At 50.2% G+C, this 16,646-nt stretch overlaps 1 protein-coding gene across 1 annotated transcript; it reads right to left on the bottom strand.

Annotated features, from left to right (window-relative positions):
* Positions 1–1,053: 1,053 nt before the first annotated feature.
* Positions 1,054–12,951, bottom strand: PMM1 (phosphomannomutase 1). Its single transcript, XM_006866867.1, has 8 exons — positions 12,834–12,951; positions 6,390–6,507; positions 4,777–4,853; positions 4,574–4,665; positions 4,280–4,379; positions 2,365–2,440; positions 1,460–1,575; positions 1,054–1,176 (listed from the first exon to the last, which is right to left on the bottom strand). Exons 1-8 carry the CDS (start codon positions 12,918–12,920, stop codon positions 1,054–1,056), a joined length of 789 nt encoding a protein of 262 aa, XP_006866929.1. The 5' UTR covers positions 12,921–12,951.
* Positions 12,952–16,646: the final 3,695 nt, after the last annotated feature.

Below are 16,646 nucleotides of genomic sequence, written 5' to 3'. Positions count from 1 at the left end.
ACTAGGTGTTCAGTTGCCCAGGATGAGGGTGTCCGTGATTGTGTAGGGCATCCCCAGCTCTGCAGGTGCCCCAAGAACCCAGGGTAGAGATCACCTAGGGTGTCTATGTCCCACTCTGCCTCCACCCCAACACAGAACTTCTGAGATGTGCTGGCCAGTCCCTCCCCTCTCCCCCCAAACCAGGAAAGGCCCAGCCTACCTGATATGCCACTCTAAACTGGGGCTACCATGGTAAAGCCAAAAGTCCATCCCCTGAGGAACAAGGACTCATGGCCCTGTTGGCGGAAGGGAGCCACACTGGGGCAGGTTAATTCTGGCCACAGCCCAAGGCTGCCTCTCTCTGGGAATAGGCCCCCTTTCCAGTGTGCTGGCATCAAGTTCTGGGGTGCTGGGTGTCAGCAGGGCAGCAGCTTTTCTCCCCCTCCCCAGTGTCCAGTCAAGACCCCCCCAGATACCCCAACTCCCTCATCCTTCCTAATACTGGCAATAAACCCTCAACTGTGACTCACGCTGACCCTCAGCTGTCTCTCTGTCTGGGCCCTTGGGGAAAGGGCTGGGGGTGATCAGAAGAACCCAGCTCTGAGGAGGCACTGGCTTCCTGGGTAGCCTGGGTAAGTCCTTGGCTATTTCCTCATCCACAAAACGACGGTGCTATAGCATCAGGCGGGCCCATTGTCTGCTCAGACGGTCTTGACGCCGTACCTTGTTCCGGGAACTTTAATATTTCCAACATCAAGTTCTCTAAAACAAGCGCCATCTCCACCACACTGTACCCACTGAGGCAGCCAGGCAGGGCGGGCTCTATCTCAGACCCCCCCCCACACACCCCCTCCTCCTAGCACAGCTCCTGTTGTGGCCTGGGCCCTTGGGGCTGACTATGGGAACGCTGTTTTCCTTGGCAGGCTGGACCCTAGCCTTTCCCTGTCTGGGGGTCCCTGTAACAGGCACACATGAGACAGGAGACTCAGCTGGAGGAGGAGGGGTTCTGGCACGCACGTCCACACCATGACCTGGGTTGAAGGCTCTGAAGTCAGGAGGGCAGGTGTGATTGGGTCACGCCTCGTGGGCAGTCTCTGGGAAGAAAATCTCACGGCACCGCCTCACTGTGTCCTGTGGGGAAACCACGCTGTGCCCGACAGTCCGGGGGTCGGCGTAGATCTCAAAATCGTTTCCACCCTAAACAGAGGAAGTACAAGAAGGCGTGGGGGGTTGCCTGAGGGGGATTCCAGGGTTAGGGTCCAGCTGTCATCCTGACATGAAGTCCCTCCTCATACTGGCTGCTGAGGGCTGCCCGGTCTCCCTCAGAACTGCCTGACCCTTCCCAGGCTGCTGAGACACAGGGCGTGCCCAGCCCAACCTAGACACAGCCTTCCAATCTGTGTAACGGGTCCCTGGTGATTCTCTCTGTCACCCTGCATCCCGACCTGCAACTTGGGTGACTGGGCTGGGTCACACTCACAGGACTGGTCTCGTTCCCAAAGAAGTGGATGGTGTCGAAGTTGTCCTGGTCCAGACTGTCCAGACAGTAGCGCTTGTCCCAACCCTCAGGGAAGACGTCAAAGCTGATCATGCCTCCTGGGGAGGGGGAGTGACCGGTGAGACCGGCAGAAGGGCGGCTTGCAGGGTGACTTGGGAGGAGACCCCTTGTGTATTCATTCACCCAACAATCCCCATGTGTCCACTTCATGCCAGGGACCGGGGACAGACTCAGGAAGTAACAACACTACATGGGGAAACAGGCCGCCAACAGACAAGACTCCCAGGAACCTGGAGAGCTAGGAAGAAAAACCATGTGTGTGTTTCTAACAGCCCACCCAGCCCACAGTGCCAACACTGATGTAGAGCTGAGACCCAGGCTGGTCTCGGGGACGATGCTGGGAATGGAGTTCCAGGCTTGGGACCAGCAGGCAGCAATGAGACCACAAGTCTCATGACCCAGAAGGAGCCTCTGGAGTGTTTGGAGCAGGGGGACAACATGCCTGTTTTTCTGTAGGATCTCTGTTAACAGGGAAATGAGTTGTAGGGAAGGTGGCAGTGGAGAGACAGGCCACATTAGTGTCAGCTAGAGCCTGGAAGTGGCGTCAAGCAGGGAGAACGGAGCAGTCATCAGATCTGACTCCATGGGTCCCGACAGAAGAACGCAGGGGTTCTCAGATGTTGGCCTGAGCCGCTGGCTGGATGGTGAGGTATCTTCTTTTGGGAGAGGTCTATGGGCAAGTAACATACTGAGTTCCAGCCTTCTTTGGGCTCCTAGCTGCCCTGAGGGTGTGAGGGGCTGCAGTCCAGCCTTGGGAGCGGGGAGGAGGAGGGTTTCCCTGAGTGAGCTCCTAACTTAGACGTCTCAGACCCTCTGCTGGGATGTACCTCGAGAGAACCTCAGCCCTTTGCCAGCAAATTCTGTTTTCAGGGCTTCCACGAACTTCTCCCGGATCTTCTCTCTCTGTGGGCAGAAGGAAGCGGATTGAGGCTCCAGGGGCCTGTGCCAAGCGTACAACTCATGAAGGTTCATCGAGTCTTACAGGTGGGTACCATGACACTCCCCAATTCCCAACTTTACAGATGAGGACAACGAGGCTTAGAGAGGGGATGTGCCTTGTTCAAAGTCACACAGCCACTGTTGTAGAGCCAGGGTTAGTGGGGATGGGCAGGGTTCCCTAAAGGAGGCTTTGGAGCAGAGACCCAGGAAGAAGGTCCAGGGGACGAGATCATCTGAGTCCCAAGTCAATGCCCCTTAAACGTGGCTCAGATACCAGAAGTGAGCGTGAGCTGTATGGAGCAGGGGAAGAGTGGCCCACGCGCAGTGCCGACCACGTGGTGACATGCATTTGCTGAACTGGGGCTGGGTGTTGGGGTTCAGTGGCCCCCAGGACAGCCGATCCCCAGCCCCTGCACAGGACCTGGGAAGGCTGACAGCATATTAACAAACATGGAGGCAGGAACTGACTCTGCTACCCCGAGACTGGCCTTGCTGGAGTCCAAGAGGAAGCCGTCATGGCCAGGCCTGGAGCAACAGCCCAGCATGGGAGCCAGCTCTGAAGAGCAGAACCACAGGGCCAGTGGCTCGCTCAGGGCAGCAAAGCTCTGGCAGGGAGGGAGAGGTGAGCAGCAAGGGCTCCGGGGGACATCGGGTGCATGGAGGGCCTAAGGCCAGGCTGGGGGGTGAGGAGCCTCAGAGGGAGTGGGGTGACTTGTCCTGCATTATCCACAGAGTGGGGAAGGACCAGAGTGGACACAGGCACGCGGTAGCTAGTGGTGTGGGCCTGGAGAAGTCGGGGGGGCGGGGGGCTATATACATCACCCAACCTATTGGAGGCAGTTTCCTGGGCTGAAGGACGAGGCAGGGACCCGGCCGACTTCCCTCTCACAGTAGAAGGGAGGACGCTAAGGAGGCCAGGGCCCCATCAGAGGCTGTTCTGGGGGTCCAGAATTAGAGAAAGGTCTCTGAGTTGCTGCCCCCTCCCCTATCCAGAGAAGCAGGCTGGTCACTGGACAGCCCCGAGTCCCAGTCCATCACTGTGACCAGGAGCTGGTCACTTATCCTCTGATCCCACCCTCTCTCCTTCACCTGAAGGAAGGCCAAGCACTCACTGGTAAGAATGGCCCTCAGGAGGTGTGGAAGGTTCACTTCCACCTCTAATACCAGAAGGGGGCAAGTGTAATGGTGGGGACTATACTATCCCCATTTCACAGATGGGAAAATAGAGGCATACAGTGGTGAAGTCACTTGCCCAGGTAACTCAACAAATAGGAGGGGGAGCTTGGTTTGGAAACTTGACTGGCTGGAGAAGAGTCATCTCTCAGCATGTGCAGGGTCGGGAGAGGAGGGGGAATTGTGCCAATATTGAGCTCATCAACTTCAATGAGAAGAGTCTTGGGGCCTGCGGGCATCTTCTACTCTGTACCTCCGGAGGCAGCGTGTGGCTTTCCCTCTCAGAGCCTTGGTTTCCTAAGGAACATACTACCTAGGTTTCAGTGATTCAGAACGAATTTTTGAGCACAGAGTACAGGCATTGTGCTAGGCACAGGGACTCAGCAGGGGTTAAACCACTCTTATGGGGCTTACAGTTGGGGAGGGAGAGGGTAAGAGCAGGAGACAGATAATAAACCAGAACAAAATAGGACGAAACAAGATCCAAGAAGGCAATGCTGTGGTGTATGAGGAGAGGGTGTTGGAATCAGAATGCATGCTCGCCCACTCCATTTCACTGACAGGAAAATAAAGGCTCAGAGAGTTGAGTGACTTAAAGTCCTGTGCACAGAGGGGGATGGGGGATGGCACCTTGTCCAGTTCGGAGAACTCGATTCGCTCTTCCAGGGTGCAGCTCCGGCCGATGGGGGAGACGTTCAGCATGCCATTCCGGAACTCGATGAAGGTTCCACTGGTAGGGACAGGGATAGGAAGTCAGAAAGACCAAGAACAGCCCTGCATTCTAACTCAGTTCCATCTCCGACTGTAGCCTCCCTGGACTTCAAGAGGGCAGGACTCCACCCACCAAGAAGCCAGGGTCCCCCCAACCCCCGCCCAGGCCCTAGGCCTCTGAGGAGGGGCGCGGAGCAGGCTGCCAGGGCTCACCGCTTCTTGGGCAGTCTGAGCACCGCCATGTAGCTGAGGCAGAAGTTGATCAAGTCCTGAAGCAGCTCTTCCCCCAGGTGGTTCTGGATGGTCTGGCGAGAATCACAGGTTCGGATGCCAGACCGCCCCCGCCCAGGTCACAGGGGGTGTCCTGAATGGTGGGGTGTCCTGCTAGGGCCCTGGAGCTCCCGGGGGGCACTGACCTGCTTGGAGAGCAGCCTTCCATGCTTGTACTGTACTGTCCCGTTCTCAGCAAACACATAGTCAAACTTCTCAATGACTTCAGGGACAACAAAGGCAACAGAGAAGGAAAGAGACTGGCTAGTACCGCAAACCCAAAACACTAAACCAGCTGTCACTGAGCCAATGCTGACTCAAGGGGACCCATGAGCACAGAGCAGATGTCTCCTTGACTGTGACCTTTCAGAAGCAGATTGCCAGCCCTTTGTTGCAAGGTGCCTCTGGGTGAGGTTGCACCACCAACCTTGTGGAAAGCAGTCAAGTGTTTAACTGCTTGTCCTGGTGTGGCGCTGTAGGTTCATGCGATAGACTGCAAAGTCAGTTTGAACTGCAAAGATGGTGGTTCAAGCTCACCAGTCGCTCCTTGGAAACCCTCTACAGGGTCGCTATGGGTTGGAACCTACTCGAGGGCACTTAACAACAACACCATCTAACTAGTACCCCGGGGCCCAGTAAAGAGGGACAATGAAGTCCATACTCCTTGGCTTGGCATTCAAGACCCATTCGCTCCATCCTGACCTGTTCCCTTGGCTTCCTCTCCCTTGGCAGCTTTGTTTTCGCCTATACAAGCCAGTCACACCTTCTGGACTTTGCTCAAGCACGTCCTCCTGCCTGGAACGCCCTCCCCAGGGCCTCCCTTCTTGGGCTCCTGCTCCCAGATCCAGCTCCCTCCTCTGGAAGGCTGTCGGGACTTCCCAGCAGAGGGCGCCATCTCCCACTCTATGCTTCCTTCACACTGTTCTCAGGGTTGCAGGTCAGAGACACTGTGTTCAGCTCCAACTACAAGAAGGGATCCGGTGAGCAGGAAGAGCCCCAGAGAACAGACAGGAGTGCTGTGGATGGGAGGTGAACCTGCATTATGGTGGGGTAGTGGAGATGAAAACATGGATGGATAGGGATACAGTTTTGGACTTGTCAACGGTGGATGGAGAAAAGGAAAAACTCAAGAAGTTTCTGATTTGAGGAACAGAAGGCACTAGCTTCAATGGAGCTGAGACTAGGAGCTCTGGGGTCCAAGCTACTTCCTGGGTGACATCAGTGTCTCCCACTGCTAAGTGGGACAGCCATGCGTTTGAAAGAGTTAAATACAAGGAACTGAACACATCAGCTCATTGGGAGAAAGATGAAGCTTTCTACTCTGGTAAAGATTTACAGCCTCAGAAACCCTATGTTGTTGTTAAGTGCTATCAAGTCTGATACGATTCATAGGGAACCTGTACAGGGTTTCCAAGGTGGGTTTGAACTGCGTCACACCAGCAGTCCAGAAACCTTATACACGGTTTTCTGTGAGTTAGAACCTTCGCAAGCACTTAACAACAACTCATAAGAAAAGAGCTGAGAATGGAAACTGTATAAGGGGAGGGCACTGCTTGTTTTGTTCCCTGCAGTTTTTCCAAAGCATATGGGAAGGGCTAATTCAATGCTTGCTGAATGAGGGAGACTGCCCCCTCTCTACTTTCTCTGCCCCTCCCAGAAGCAAGAATGGGTCTGGTGAGCGCCCCACTCCACTCCCAGCTCACCAGTAGGTCCACCCACCCCAAAACCCCACTGTAGCTCTGGTTTAGATGGCTCCTACCTTCATCCCCATCACCCAGCTGCTCAGCGATCTTGGAGTAGTCAGAGCCGCCCACCACTCCGATCTGCACCCGACTGCGCAGCTTCTGCAGGAAGGCAGCCACTTCCGGGTCAATTTTCTAGGGGTCAGGGGACACAAGATTCCAGCTGTCAGCATGTCTTAGGACCTCTACTTGGTCCTCAGAATCTAGGGAGCCCATATTCCCCCTGGACCTGAGCACAGTCCCCAGGATTTAATGGACTTAGGTTCAAACACTGGCTCAACACCCTCTCCAATACATGACCTTGAACAAATGACTTAGCCTTTCTGAGTCTCAGTTTTCTCATCTATAAAATGGGAATCATAGTAGTAACCACCTGGAGGAGGGGTCACAGTCAGGAAAATGACAACACATCTGACCGTCCCCCAAAACAAACAGACAGACAGACACAGAGACAGCCATCAGTAAATTGTGGAAACCTATATAGGGTTTGTTGTTGTTAAATGCTATCCAGTCAGTTCTGACTCACAGAAACCCTATCTAGTGTTTCCAAGGAGCGGCTGGTGAGCTTGAACCACCAACCTTGTGGTTCAAATCAACCTTGCAGTCCAGTGCATTAACCCACAGCACCACACCAGGACTCCATATAGGGTTTCTGAGGCTGTAAATCTTTATAGGGGTAGACAGCCTTATCTTTATCTGGTAGAATCAGCAGACCAATGCCTAACCCACACCACCACCACGGCACCTAATATACCCAAAGTGCTTGGAAATGAAGAAGCAGTTAACCAGTGAGTAAATTTAAAAAAACACACATACTGTATGACAAACAGAGAGACAAAATAAGGAAGATTAAAGAAAAATTGACAGCACCTGGTGTGGCGCTGTGGGCTAAGGCTTCAGACTGCAAAGTCGTCTGAACTGCAAGGTCGGTGGTTCAAGCTCACCAGCTGCTCCTTGGAAACCCTATACAGGGTCACTATGGGTTGGAACTGACTCTCTGGCACTTGACTACAAGTATTACTCTGGCGCTGTGGGCTAAGGCATCACACTGCAAAGTTGTCTGAACTGCAACGTCGGTGGTTCAAGCTCACCAACTGCTCCTTGGAAACCCTATACAAGGTCGCTATAGGTTGGAATCGACTCGACGGCACTTACCTAACAACAACAAAGAATTGATGGTTTCAAATTATAGTTTTGGTGAAGGATATTGATTATGCTGTGGACTGCTGGAAGAGTGGACAAATCGGTTTCGGAAGAAGAACAACCAGAATGTACTTCTGTAGAAACCAGGTTGGAGACACTTTGTCTCACGTACCAGGAGGGACCAGTCCCTGGAGAAGGACATCCTGCTTGGGAAAGTGGCAGGTCAGAGCCTTAACCACGGACCTTGCTATGCAAACCAACATCCAACAAGGGGCTCAAACACAGCACTGACTGAGGATGGGGCAGCATTTGGTTCTATCGTACACAGAATCGCTGTGAGTCAGAACTGACGTGATGGCACATAGAAACAACAAAACTCCAAACCAGTAACGTTGACTCCGACTTCTATGTGTCAGAGTAGAACTGTACCCCACAGGATATTCAAAGGCTGATTTTCAGTAGATCACCAGATCTTTCTTTTGAGACACTCTAGATGAACTACTCACCCAGGGTCTTTGTGAGTAATCATGTGTAAAAATGCCTCACCAGGGGAATGGGAACTAATGAGTTGTTTACTGCAATCCATTTCTTCATACACTCTGAGATGCAAACACCAAAACAGCTGACCATCTCTAGAGTATACGACAATGGGGAATCAGGGCTGTTGGGGAGAGTGTAAACTGGGTCAGTCATTTTGGAAGGGAGTGTGGCAAAATGGATTTGATTGAAAATATACACACTCCGTCACCCAGAATTCTTTTGCCTGAGTGTGTATGGAAGCTCTCTTGGGTGGGCTTATTATCACAGTGGAAAACGGCAAACTACTTCAGTGCTAACAGGTTTTCTGGATTGAACTGTGTCCCCCAAAATATGTGTTGCCACCCTAACCCCTATCCCTGGGCATTCAATACTCTTCACCAGCACCATAATTTAACAGCCAGAATACTCCTTAGAAGCGAGGGTGGCGAGACTTTGTCTCTCTTACTTTGGACATGCCAGGAGGGACCAGTCCCTGGAGAAGGACTTTTGGTGATGTCAGCAAAAAAGAGGAAGACCCCCCTCCCTGCAAAGGAGATGGACTGACCTAGTGGTGGCAACAATGGGTTCAAACCTGACAGCTGTGAGGACGGCACAGGACTGAGCATTGTTTCGTTTTGTTGTGCATAAGGTGGTTAGAAGGAGCTCTGGTAGCATAGTGGTTACAAGTTGGGCTGCTACTCTCACATTCAGCAGTTCGAAACTACCAGCTGTTCCACAAGAGAAAGATGAGGCTTTCTGTACCCATAAAGATTTACAGCCTCGGAAACTCTGTACAGGGTTGTTATGTGACAGAACCGACTCCACGGCACCTAACAACCACAACAAGGTGGCTATGAATCAGAACTGACTAGATGCCCCTACAAACAACACAATCTCTATGCATGTAATCATCTGGAAACAAGGTTTTCTTTGTTATGTTAATGAGGCCTTACCAGTATAGGGTGTGTCAGAAATAGAAGGACTTTTGAGATATAAAAAGTGCACAGTAGACAGAGAACCAAACACAAATGAAGGGAAAGACAAATAAATGTCACTAAAGAGAACCAAGAAACCAAGGAACGCCAGAGTTGGAGAACTGAAGACAAAGGTTCCCCAGAACCAACAGAGATCTATCTGCCTTCCTCTGGGGCCGGCTAGCACTCTGAATTCAGACCTGTAGCTTCCTAAGGCAAAACCCAAATCCAAACCCACTGGAATCTACTAGATTTGGACTCTTAGAGGCCCTACAGAGAGTTTCCAAGACTGTGAATCTTTACAGGCACAGACAGCCTCATCTTCCTTCTGAGGAGTGGCTGGTGAGGTTGAACTGCCAATCTTGTGGTTAGCAGTCTAATGCCTGACCCACAGCGCTACCAGGGCTCCTTCAGTAATTATGAGAAAATCAACTTTTCTTCTTTAAAGCCTTCCCTTTGGATATTTACTGTTAGAACAGCGAGAGTTAGAAAATGCCACATATCGTCTTAAAAATGCATCACTGCGGCTCCTTTTCATAAAGATGGCAGCCTCGCAAACCCGGTGGGGCAGTTCTACTGTGTCCCACAGGGTCACCATAGTCGGGATAGACTCAATGGCAAAGGATTAGGTTGGGTTGGGTTTGAAGTCTTCTCACAAGGAGGGCTGGTGGCACAACAGTTAAGTGCTGACTGACTGCTTAAAGGTTTTTGTTTTGAACCAACCAACTGCCCCGCAGGAGAAAAGATCTGGCAATCTGTTCTCATAAAAATTTCAACATAGGAAATATTACACTGAGCCTTTCTGCTCCTGTAAAGATTTACAGCCTTGGAAACCCTGTACAGGGTCACTATGAGTCAGAACCAACTCCACGACACTTAACAACAAGGCCACAATGCACCAGAATGAACTCAAAGGCATACAACAACAACGTCCTCCCAACATATTCATGTGAAGTGCCCTCAAGTCAATTCTGAAAACGACCCTCTCTGTGGTTTCCGAGGAGTGGCTGGTGGGTTGGAACTGCAGACCTTGAGACTCAAACCCATCTTGCAATCCAGTGCATTATCCCGCAGTGCCACATGAGGGCTCTTTCAACATGGGAGAGTCCGAAAACACATGGTTAATTGTCAAAAGCAAGCTGCAGCATCTTCTCTGTTCCCCTGCAGCCACAGACATGAAAGCCAAATTGTGCAGTTTCAGCGGGTACAAAATCTACAGTGGACACAGTAGATGCTGATGGATGGGAAGGCTTTCTAGTTTCTTAATGTAAAATGCGAGTCTGCATTCCTTTCCACGAGGAACCCTAGGCAGGACTGTCCTCTACAGGAGAAACCCCAAATAAGGAGCAATTGGAAGACATTCAAAAGAAAAGAGCCCGTTGTGCAGCCAAACTCCAAAGGGTCATCGCTGGTGCATCTTTTGGTGGTAGGATGGCCAAGCTATACCAGAAGCCTGAAGTTAGAAAGGCTCAAGGAGAACAGACCATCAGGGCTGCCGAGAAAACAAAAAAGGCTAAGTAAGTATCTAAAAAGACAGCAATGGCTGCTGCTAAGGCTCCCACAAAGGCAGCACCTACGCAAAAGATTGTGGAGCCTGTAAAAGTTTCTGCTGCGCCCCCCTCCCCCAAGTTAATGGAACGTGATAGATTGGCAGATAAGACATTTAAATAAAGATTCAACTGTAAAGAAACAAACAAAAAAGCAAGCTTCAGTGAGGTATGTTGTTGTTGTTGTTAAGTACCATGGAGTCAGTTCTGATTCATAGCGACCCTGAACAGGGTGTCCAAGGCTGTAAATCTTTACAGGAGCAGAACGCCTCATCTTTCTCCTGTGGAACCGCTGGTAGTTTCGAACTGCTGAACTTGAGGTTAGCAGCCCGATTCATATATACAGAATGATATCACTTATTTAACAAAAAGATTGTGAACCATCATCTAAGTTACAATTATAGGCCTTGTCTCTTACTATCCAGAGTATAGAAGTGTGAAGAAAACCAAAGACTCAGGGAAACAATTATTCCAAAGGACTACAAAGAATTACAACCTCCATTCACCTGAGACCAGAAGAGTGAGCTGGTACACATTTACCACCACGTCGGTTCTGACAGGGATCACAATAGGAGGTACCAGATAGAGTAGTAGAAAAATGTAGAACAAAATTCAAATTCATAAAAAAAGACTTACTGGGCTGACAAAGACTGGTAGAACCCCTGAGAATATAGCCTGTAGATACCCTTCTAACTTAGAACAGAAACCACCCCTGGAAGTCACCTTTCAGCCACATAAAAGAACAGTGACACCTAGGAGAAACCTGCTCCTCAGAACCATGAGACCAAAAGGGTAGTATTTGCCCCAAAGCAAAGTTAACAAGGTAGGAAGGGGCAGAAAAACCGGACAAAAGGAAACAGGGGCAACCAAAGTAGAAATTACAAGGCTGACGCATTGTAGAAATTGTAACGAATGTCACGGGACAATCAGTGTATGGGAAACAAATCTGCTTTGTAACTTACACTTAAAATACAATCTATATAAAGAAATGAATGAAAGAATCAGAAAGAGAAATAAAGTGATGTGACAATGCTTAATATTTCCTTTGGGCAAAGAGAGAGCCAGGTTAAAAAGATTCCAGCCACATCACACAACCATTTACACTGGGGAGGGGATAGGAGGGCGGCGGGGGGAGCATTGGGCCTGTCAAGAAAGGACTTTAGCCTTCTCTGTTTTGTTTTCTTTCTTTATAAGAACGTGATCATAAACATCTGTATAATTAAAAATTAATGTATAAAAAGCCTTAAGCCTAGGGCTGGTCCAGGGTTTGAACTGACAAGTTCTTCTCAGGCATCAGACTGTTGTCATCGGAGCAAAAGGTTAGAGGGAGACACGGAACTGTGGGCAGGCCCTGCAGCCCTCCTCTGCCCTGGTCCTCTCGGTTCCAGGCTGCTGGAGACCCTAGAGTTGCTGCAGAGCAGGGCTGATCTGATTCCTCTCTGTGCCTCAGGGGGCAACCTCCAGACCCTGTTAAGAGGCTAAGTTACCTGGCATCCCCAGCTCTTGGGTCCCCAGAATGAGGGTGGAATATCATAGCTGGAGGGGAGAGGCCTGCTCTTCCTTATCGAGCTGGAGCGTGTGGTTCTGGGAGGCTCATCCAGGGTGATGTTCAAAGTGAGAAAAGCTGAGCATGGAGCACAGTTTGGAGGGTCATCAGAAAAAGAAGCCTTCAAAAGGACATCTTCCACCCTGTCTGCGCCTCAAAATCCTCACACACCTGTCTTGGCCCTGTCGCCTCCAGTGGGTGGAGTCCATGAACTCATCCCATATCTGCAAGTCTGGGTGTGGATTAAAATGGAGAAGGGTAGGGAGACACCAGCCCCAGGCCCAGGCATGCAAACCTCAGGGTGGGATGGCGCCAACGCCCCAAGCTCCCCGACATGAGGGCGACTTTGACGATTGAGTGATCGCCCAGCCTTGCCTGGAACCCAGGTTCGGAAGCAGCTACAGGCTGCTGGTGTATCATAAGGGTGGCAGCCACCGCAGGGGAGGCCTTGGCGTGTAGAAGCCTGTCGGAGCACTGGGAGCTGAGGTCCCGCTCGCAGCCGCCTCCAGAGCCGGCTCCAGCCCTGCGTGGCCCAGGGAGAAGGTGGGCACGTATGCACAGGGGGCTGACATGGGGGTCGAGTCCCCATCACTCGCGGCAGGCGGCTCCGGGGTGTCAGGATTCGGGTACCGCTGCATCCTACATTCGGTCCCTGAGTGTTTGAGGTCTCTGTCGGTTTGGGAGCCTCCGTCTGTCACTCCCTGTGCGAATTCCCGAGTGTCGGAACCCTACCTGGCGAGCCGGCGTAAGCGTTCCGTCCACGTCAAACAGGCAGAGGACGCGCTCCTTCCTGCGGGCGCCCTCGGCGGTGACCGCCATGGCTGCAGCTCAGCTCGCCGGGCGGAGTCGCAGGTTGGAGAAGCGGGAGACTAGAAAGTAGAAGAGAGGGCAAGGCGGGACTTTGGGGGCGGAGTCTTATAGAACGGGGTCAGAGGCCTGCGTTTGATTGGACTCAATTATTCAGGGGCGTGACTTGGGCGTGATATCTGCGAGGGAAGGATGGTCCCGCATGGGACGGGGGCGGGGTCTGAGCCGATTCGGAATTGCCCCAGCTGAAGAGGCGGGGAAAGAGGCGTGGCGAGCCTGTAGGTTCATTGGATTGGTCCATACCTGACGGAGACAGGGTCTGGGCTTAGGCCCGGCGGGAAGAGAGGGAGTGAATCCGGAAAAGAGGGGTGGTGCCAAAGTTGATGCCAGGCGGAGTGATATGAATTGATGGCACCTGACAGAGAAAGGATTGGACCGCTCCTGTGCTGTGTCCAGCGAGGCGAAGGTAGAACTCAGAGAGCCTGGACAGTCCTGGACTCTCCTCACCCGTCATCAACCACTCCATGACTCATCTCCTCCCGGGTAGTCCCTTTGCCTTGTTGAATCCCTCTTGGTCATAATATATGTGTGTATTGTTGCTGTTGTTATGTGCCATGGAGTCGATTCCATCTCATAGCGACCCTGTGCAGGGTTTCCGAGTCTGTAAACCTTTACAGAAGCAGAAAGCCTCATCTTTCTCCCGCGGAACAGCTGGTATTTTCTAACTGCTGACCATGAGCTTAGCAACCGGTTCGTAACCACTACGCTACCAGTGCTCCTTCTTGTTGTTGTTGTTGTTGTTAAGTGCCGTTGAGTAGTTTCCGACCCATAGCGACCCTGAACAGGGTTTCAGAGTCTGTATGTCTTTACGGGAGCAGAAAGCCTCTTCTTTCTCCCGCGCATGTATGTATTTGTATGTTGTTGTTGTTAAATGCCGTCGAGTCGATTCCGACCCACAGAGACCCGAGAAGCAGCTGGTGAGCTTGAACCGCCGACCTTGCAGTTCAAACGGCTTTGCAGTCTGATACATTACCCACAGTGCCACACCAAGACGTCATGTATGTGTATGTGTATGTTGTAAGGAGCTCTGGTAGTGTAGTGGTTACGAATCGTGCTACTAATCTCAAGGTCAGCAGTTCGAAACTACCAGCTGTTTTGCAGCAGAAAGATGAGGCTTTCTTCTCCTATAAAGATTTACAGCCTTGTAAACCCCGTACAGGGTGGCTATGGGCCGGAACCAACTCCACAGCACACCACCACCACCATGAATGTTGTTGTTAAGTGACATCTAGTTGATGCCAACTCATAGTCACCCTTAGTCAAACTGTATGGGGTTCCTAAGGAGCAGCTTGCTGGTCTAAGGAGCAGCTGGTGGGTTTGAACCGCTGCCTTGTGGTTAGCAGTCCAGTGATACAAAGTTGCTGAATTCTATTGGCTAGGATTTTGTTGAAATTTTTGTGTCTGTGTTCATGAATTATTTGGTATGGTTCTTCTAGTCTTAGTCTTTATAACTCCCACCAAATGACTGGGTTGTTATTATTGTTAAATGCCATCGAGTCTGTTCCAACCCATAGCGACCCTGTATAGGGGTTCTGAAAGGAGTGTCTGGTGAGCTTGAACTGCCGACCTTGTGGTTCAAACCGACTTTGCAGTCCAGCGCATTAACTCACAGCTCTACACCAGGATTCCAAAATGACTGTGTGAGGCCATGAAAATCGGGTGTATGAAACTTTAACACGGGAAATGGTTAGTTTTGCCATCTCACTGGGTTTAAAATGAGCCGTTTTAGAAGCAGTAAAGAGTCTTCTAACGACCACCAAGAAAGAAGAGCCAGGGGGCAAAATGGCAGACTAGGCAGACAACTACACAGACCCTCTACAATAAAGACACAGGAAACCAAATGGAACAGATACAGAGGACACTCCTGGAACCCTGAGCATCAGAGGGAAGATTAGACACAGATTAAATATCTACTGGATGGAGAAGCTGAGCAAGGGCAGAGAAAGGAGACTGAATAGTGAACAGACTGCCAGTATCTTGAACCTTTATGAGCAGCTTTGGAGACACAGACAGACAGTGGACCTGGCAGATTCACACACACAGCAGAAAAGCTGTGATTTCTTCTTGTTCCCCATACTCTCTGAATAGTAGATGTGAGGCCAGCCTCCACCCTCAATTAGCCCCAGTGAAGACCCTGCTCACTGGCAGGTGTATAGTTTGAGCCAGTGTGAGGTGGGTATCAGCTGTGCCTCCTTGATGCCTGGATCTACTGAACCCACAGAGCGTCCAGGCCAGAAGTAGACTAGCAGGGTCTTCATTATCAGCTACTGTGTCCCCAGCTGCCCTCTGGTTCTGACAGACACTGAAATTAGCAACTTGAAGGCCTTCCTCAAACTACTTCAGAATTGGGTGCCCTGAACATACACAGCACCTAGGCCTGTAGGAATGCCACATAAGGCTTGAGATTGAGTCATCACATTCCTTGTTCACCCACCTCGTGAGTTCCTTGGCTGGCACAAGCGCCCCCATACTTTTCTCTTTTCTGGGTCCAACAACTGTACAGGTTGATTGTTTATTTTCCCTTTCATTATTTCATTGTATTTTGTTTCTTTCTTCTCCTTTGCCTTTTCTTTCCCTCCCCTTAATTTTTATCCTATCTCTGCTTTTGTTTTTTCTCTTCTTCTGTTTCTCATTTCCACCATCTTTTTTTCTCTTAAATTTTCTTTACTACTCTCTAGTTTCTTTCTCTTTCCATCTTCCCTGTTTCTTTTTAGTGTTTTTTTTCCTCTGTCTCTTAATTTTCTCTTGTATTTTCCTTTCCCTCATTTCTCTTTCTAGTTATCATGTTCTTTTTTTCTTGTTGCTGCCCATTCTTGCTTCTTTTTTCTTCTTTATTATATCTTGTTTTGCTGTTGTTTGCTTGCTCCATTTTGTTTTCCTCTGTATGTTTTTTCTCTTGTTCCACCTAACGGGAGACAGCAATCATGTCCATACAGCTTAGCCACAACCACTGGATAAGACCCAATACCAGCTCCTAAACCACCTGATCACAACAATAAATATCAGCCAGACCTACCCTAAACTGAGTTGCATGAATGGTGAATGGAAAATGGTGCGCTAGTTTCCATTCTCTAATCACACCCACCAGGAGACAGTTGATGAGAGCCGAAGAACACCAACACACAATCTTCAATTAATTACAAATACAACGGTAATGTGTCAAGGACAACAGATGTTTTTACCTCACACAAGGAAAAAAGAGAGAGTGGTTCAAACAAATGACCAAGATCAGACTTAGAAAACATTTCTGAGGAAGAAAAGGTAATAGAACTACCTGAAAAAGAATTCAAAAGAATGATATTTATGTACCTTCAACGGATGAGAGGAAGATTGAGGAAAGAAAGCAAAATACAGAAAACACTTCAAAAAATTTAGCCAAACAATACGACAGCAAAAAGACAAAATAAGTGCATTTTTGCAAACAGTTGTTGTTGTTGTTGTTAGGTGCCATCGGGTCGGTACTGACTCAAAGCGACCCAATGCAAAACAGAATGAAACACTACCCGATCCTGGGTCAATCTCACAATTATTGCTACACTTGAGCCCATTGATGCTGCCACTTGGCCAATCCATCTCACTGGGGGTCTTCTTCTTTTTCTTTGACCCTCCACCTTACCAAACATGATATCCTTCTCTAGCAACTGGTCCCTCCTGACAATATGTTCAAAGTATGAGAGA

The sequence above is a fragment of the Chrysochloris asiatica genome, unplaced genomic scaffold, assembly GCF_000296735.1.
Source record: "Chrysochloris asiatica unplaced genomic scaffold, ChrAsi1.0 scaffold00097, whole genome shotgun sequence".
NCBI lineage: Eukaryota > Metazoa > Chordata > Mammalia > Afrosoricida > Chrysochloridae > Chrysochloris > Chrysochloris asiatica.
The sequence above is the reverse complement of the archived record's forward strand: the minus strand, read 5'-3'. Positions and strand labels throughout refer to the sequence as shown.

Coding starts and splice junctions, on each gene's coding strand:
- PMM1 (XM_006866867.1), bottom strand. CDS start 12,920: ATGGCGGTCACCGCCGAGGGCGCCCGCAGGAAGGAGCGCGTCCTCTGC. Junction 4,854..6,389: donor GCTGGGTGATGGGGATGAAG/GTAGGAGCCATC, acceptor TTGTCCCTGAAG/TCATTGAGAAGTTTGACTAT. Junction 4,380..4,573: donor CTCAGACTGCCCAAGAAGCG/GTGAGCCCTGGC, acceptor TGTCCCTACCAG/TGGAACCTTCATCGAGTTCC.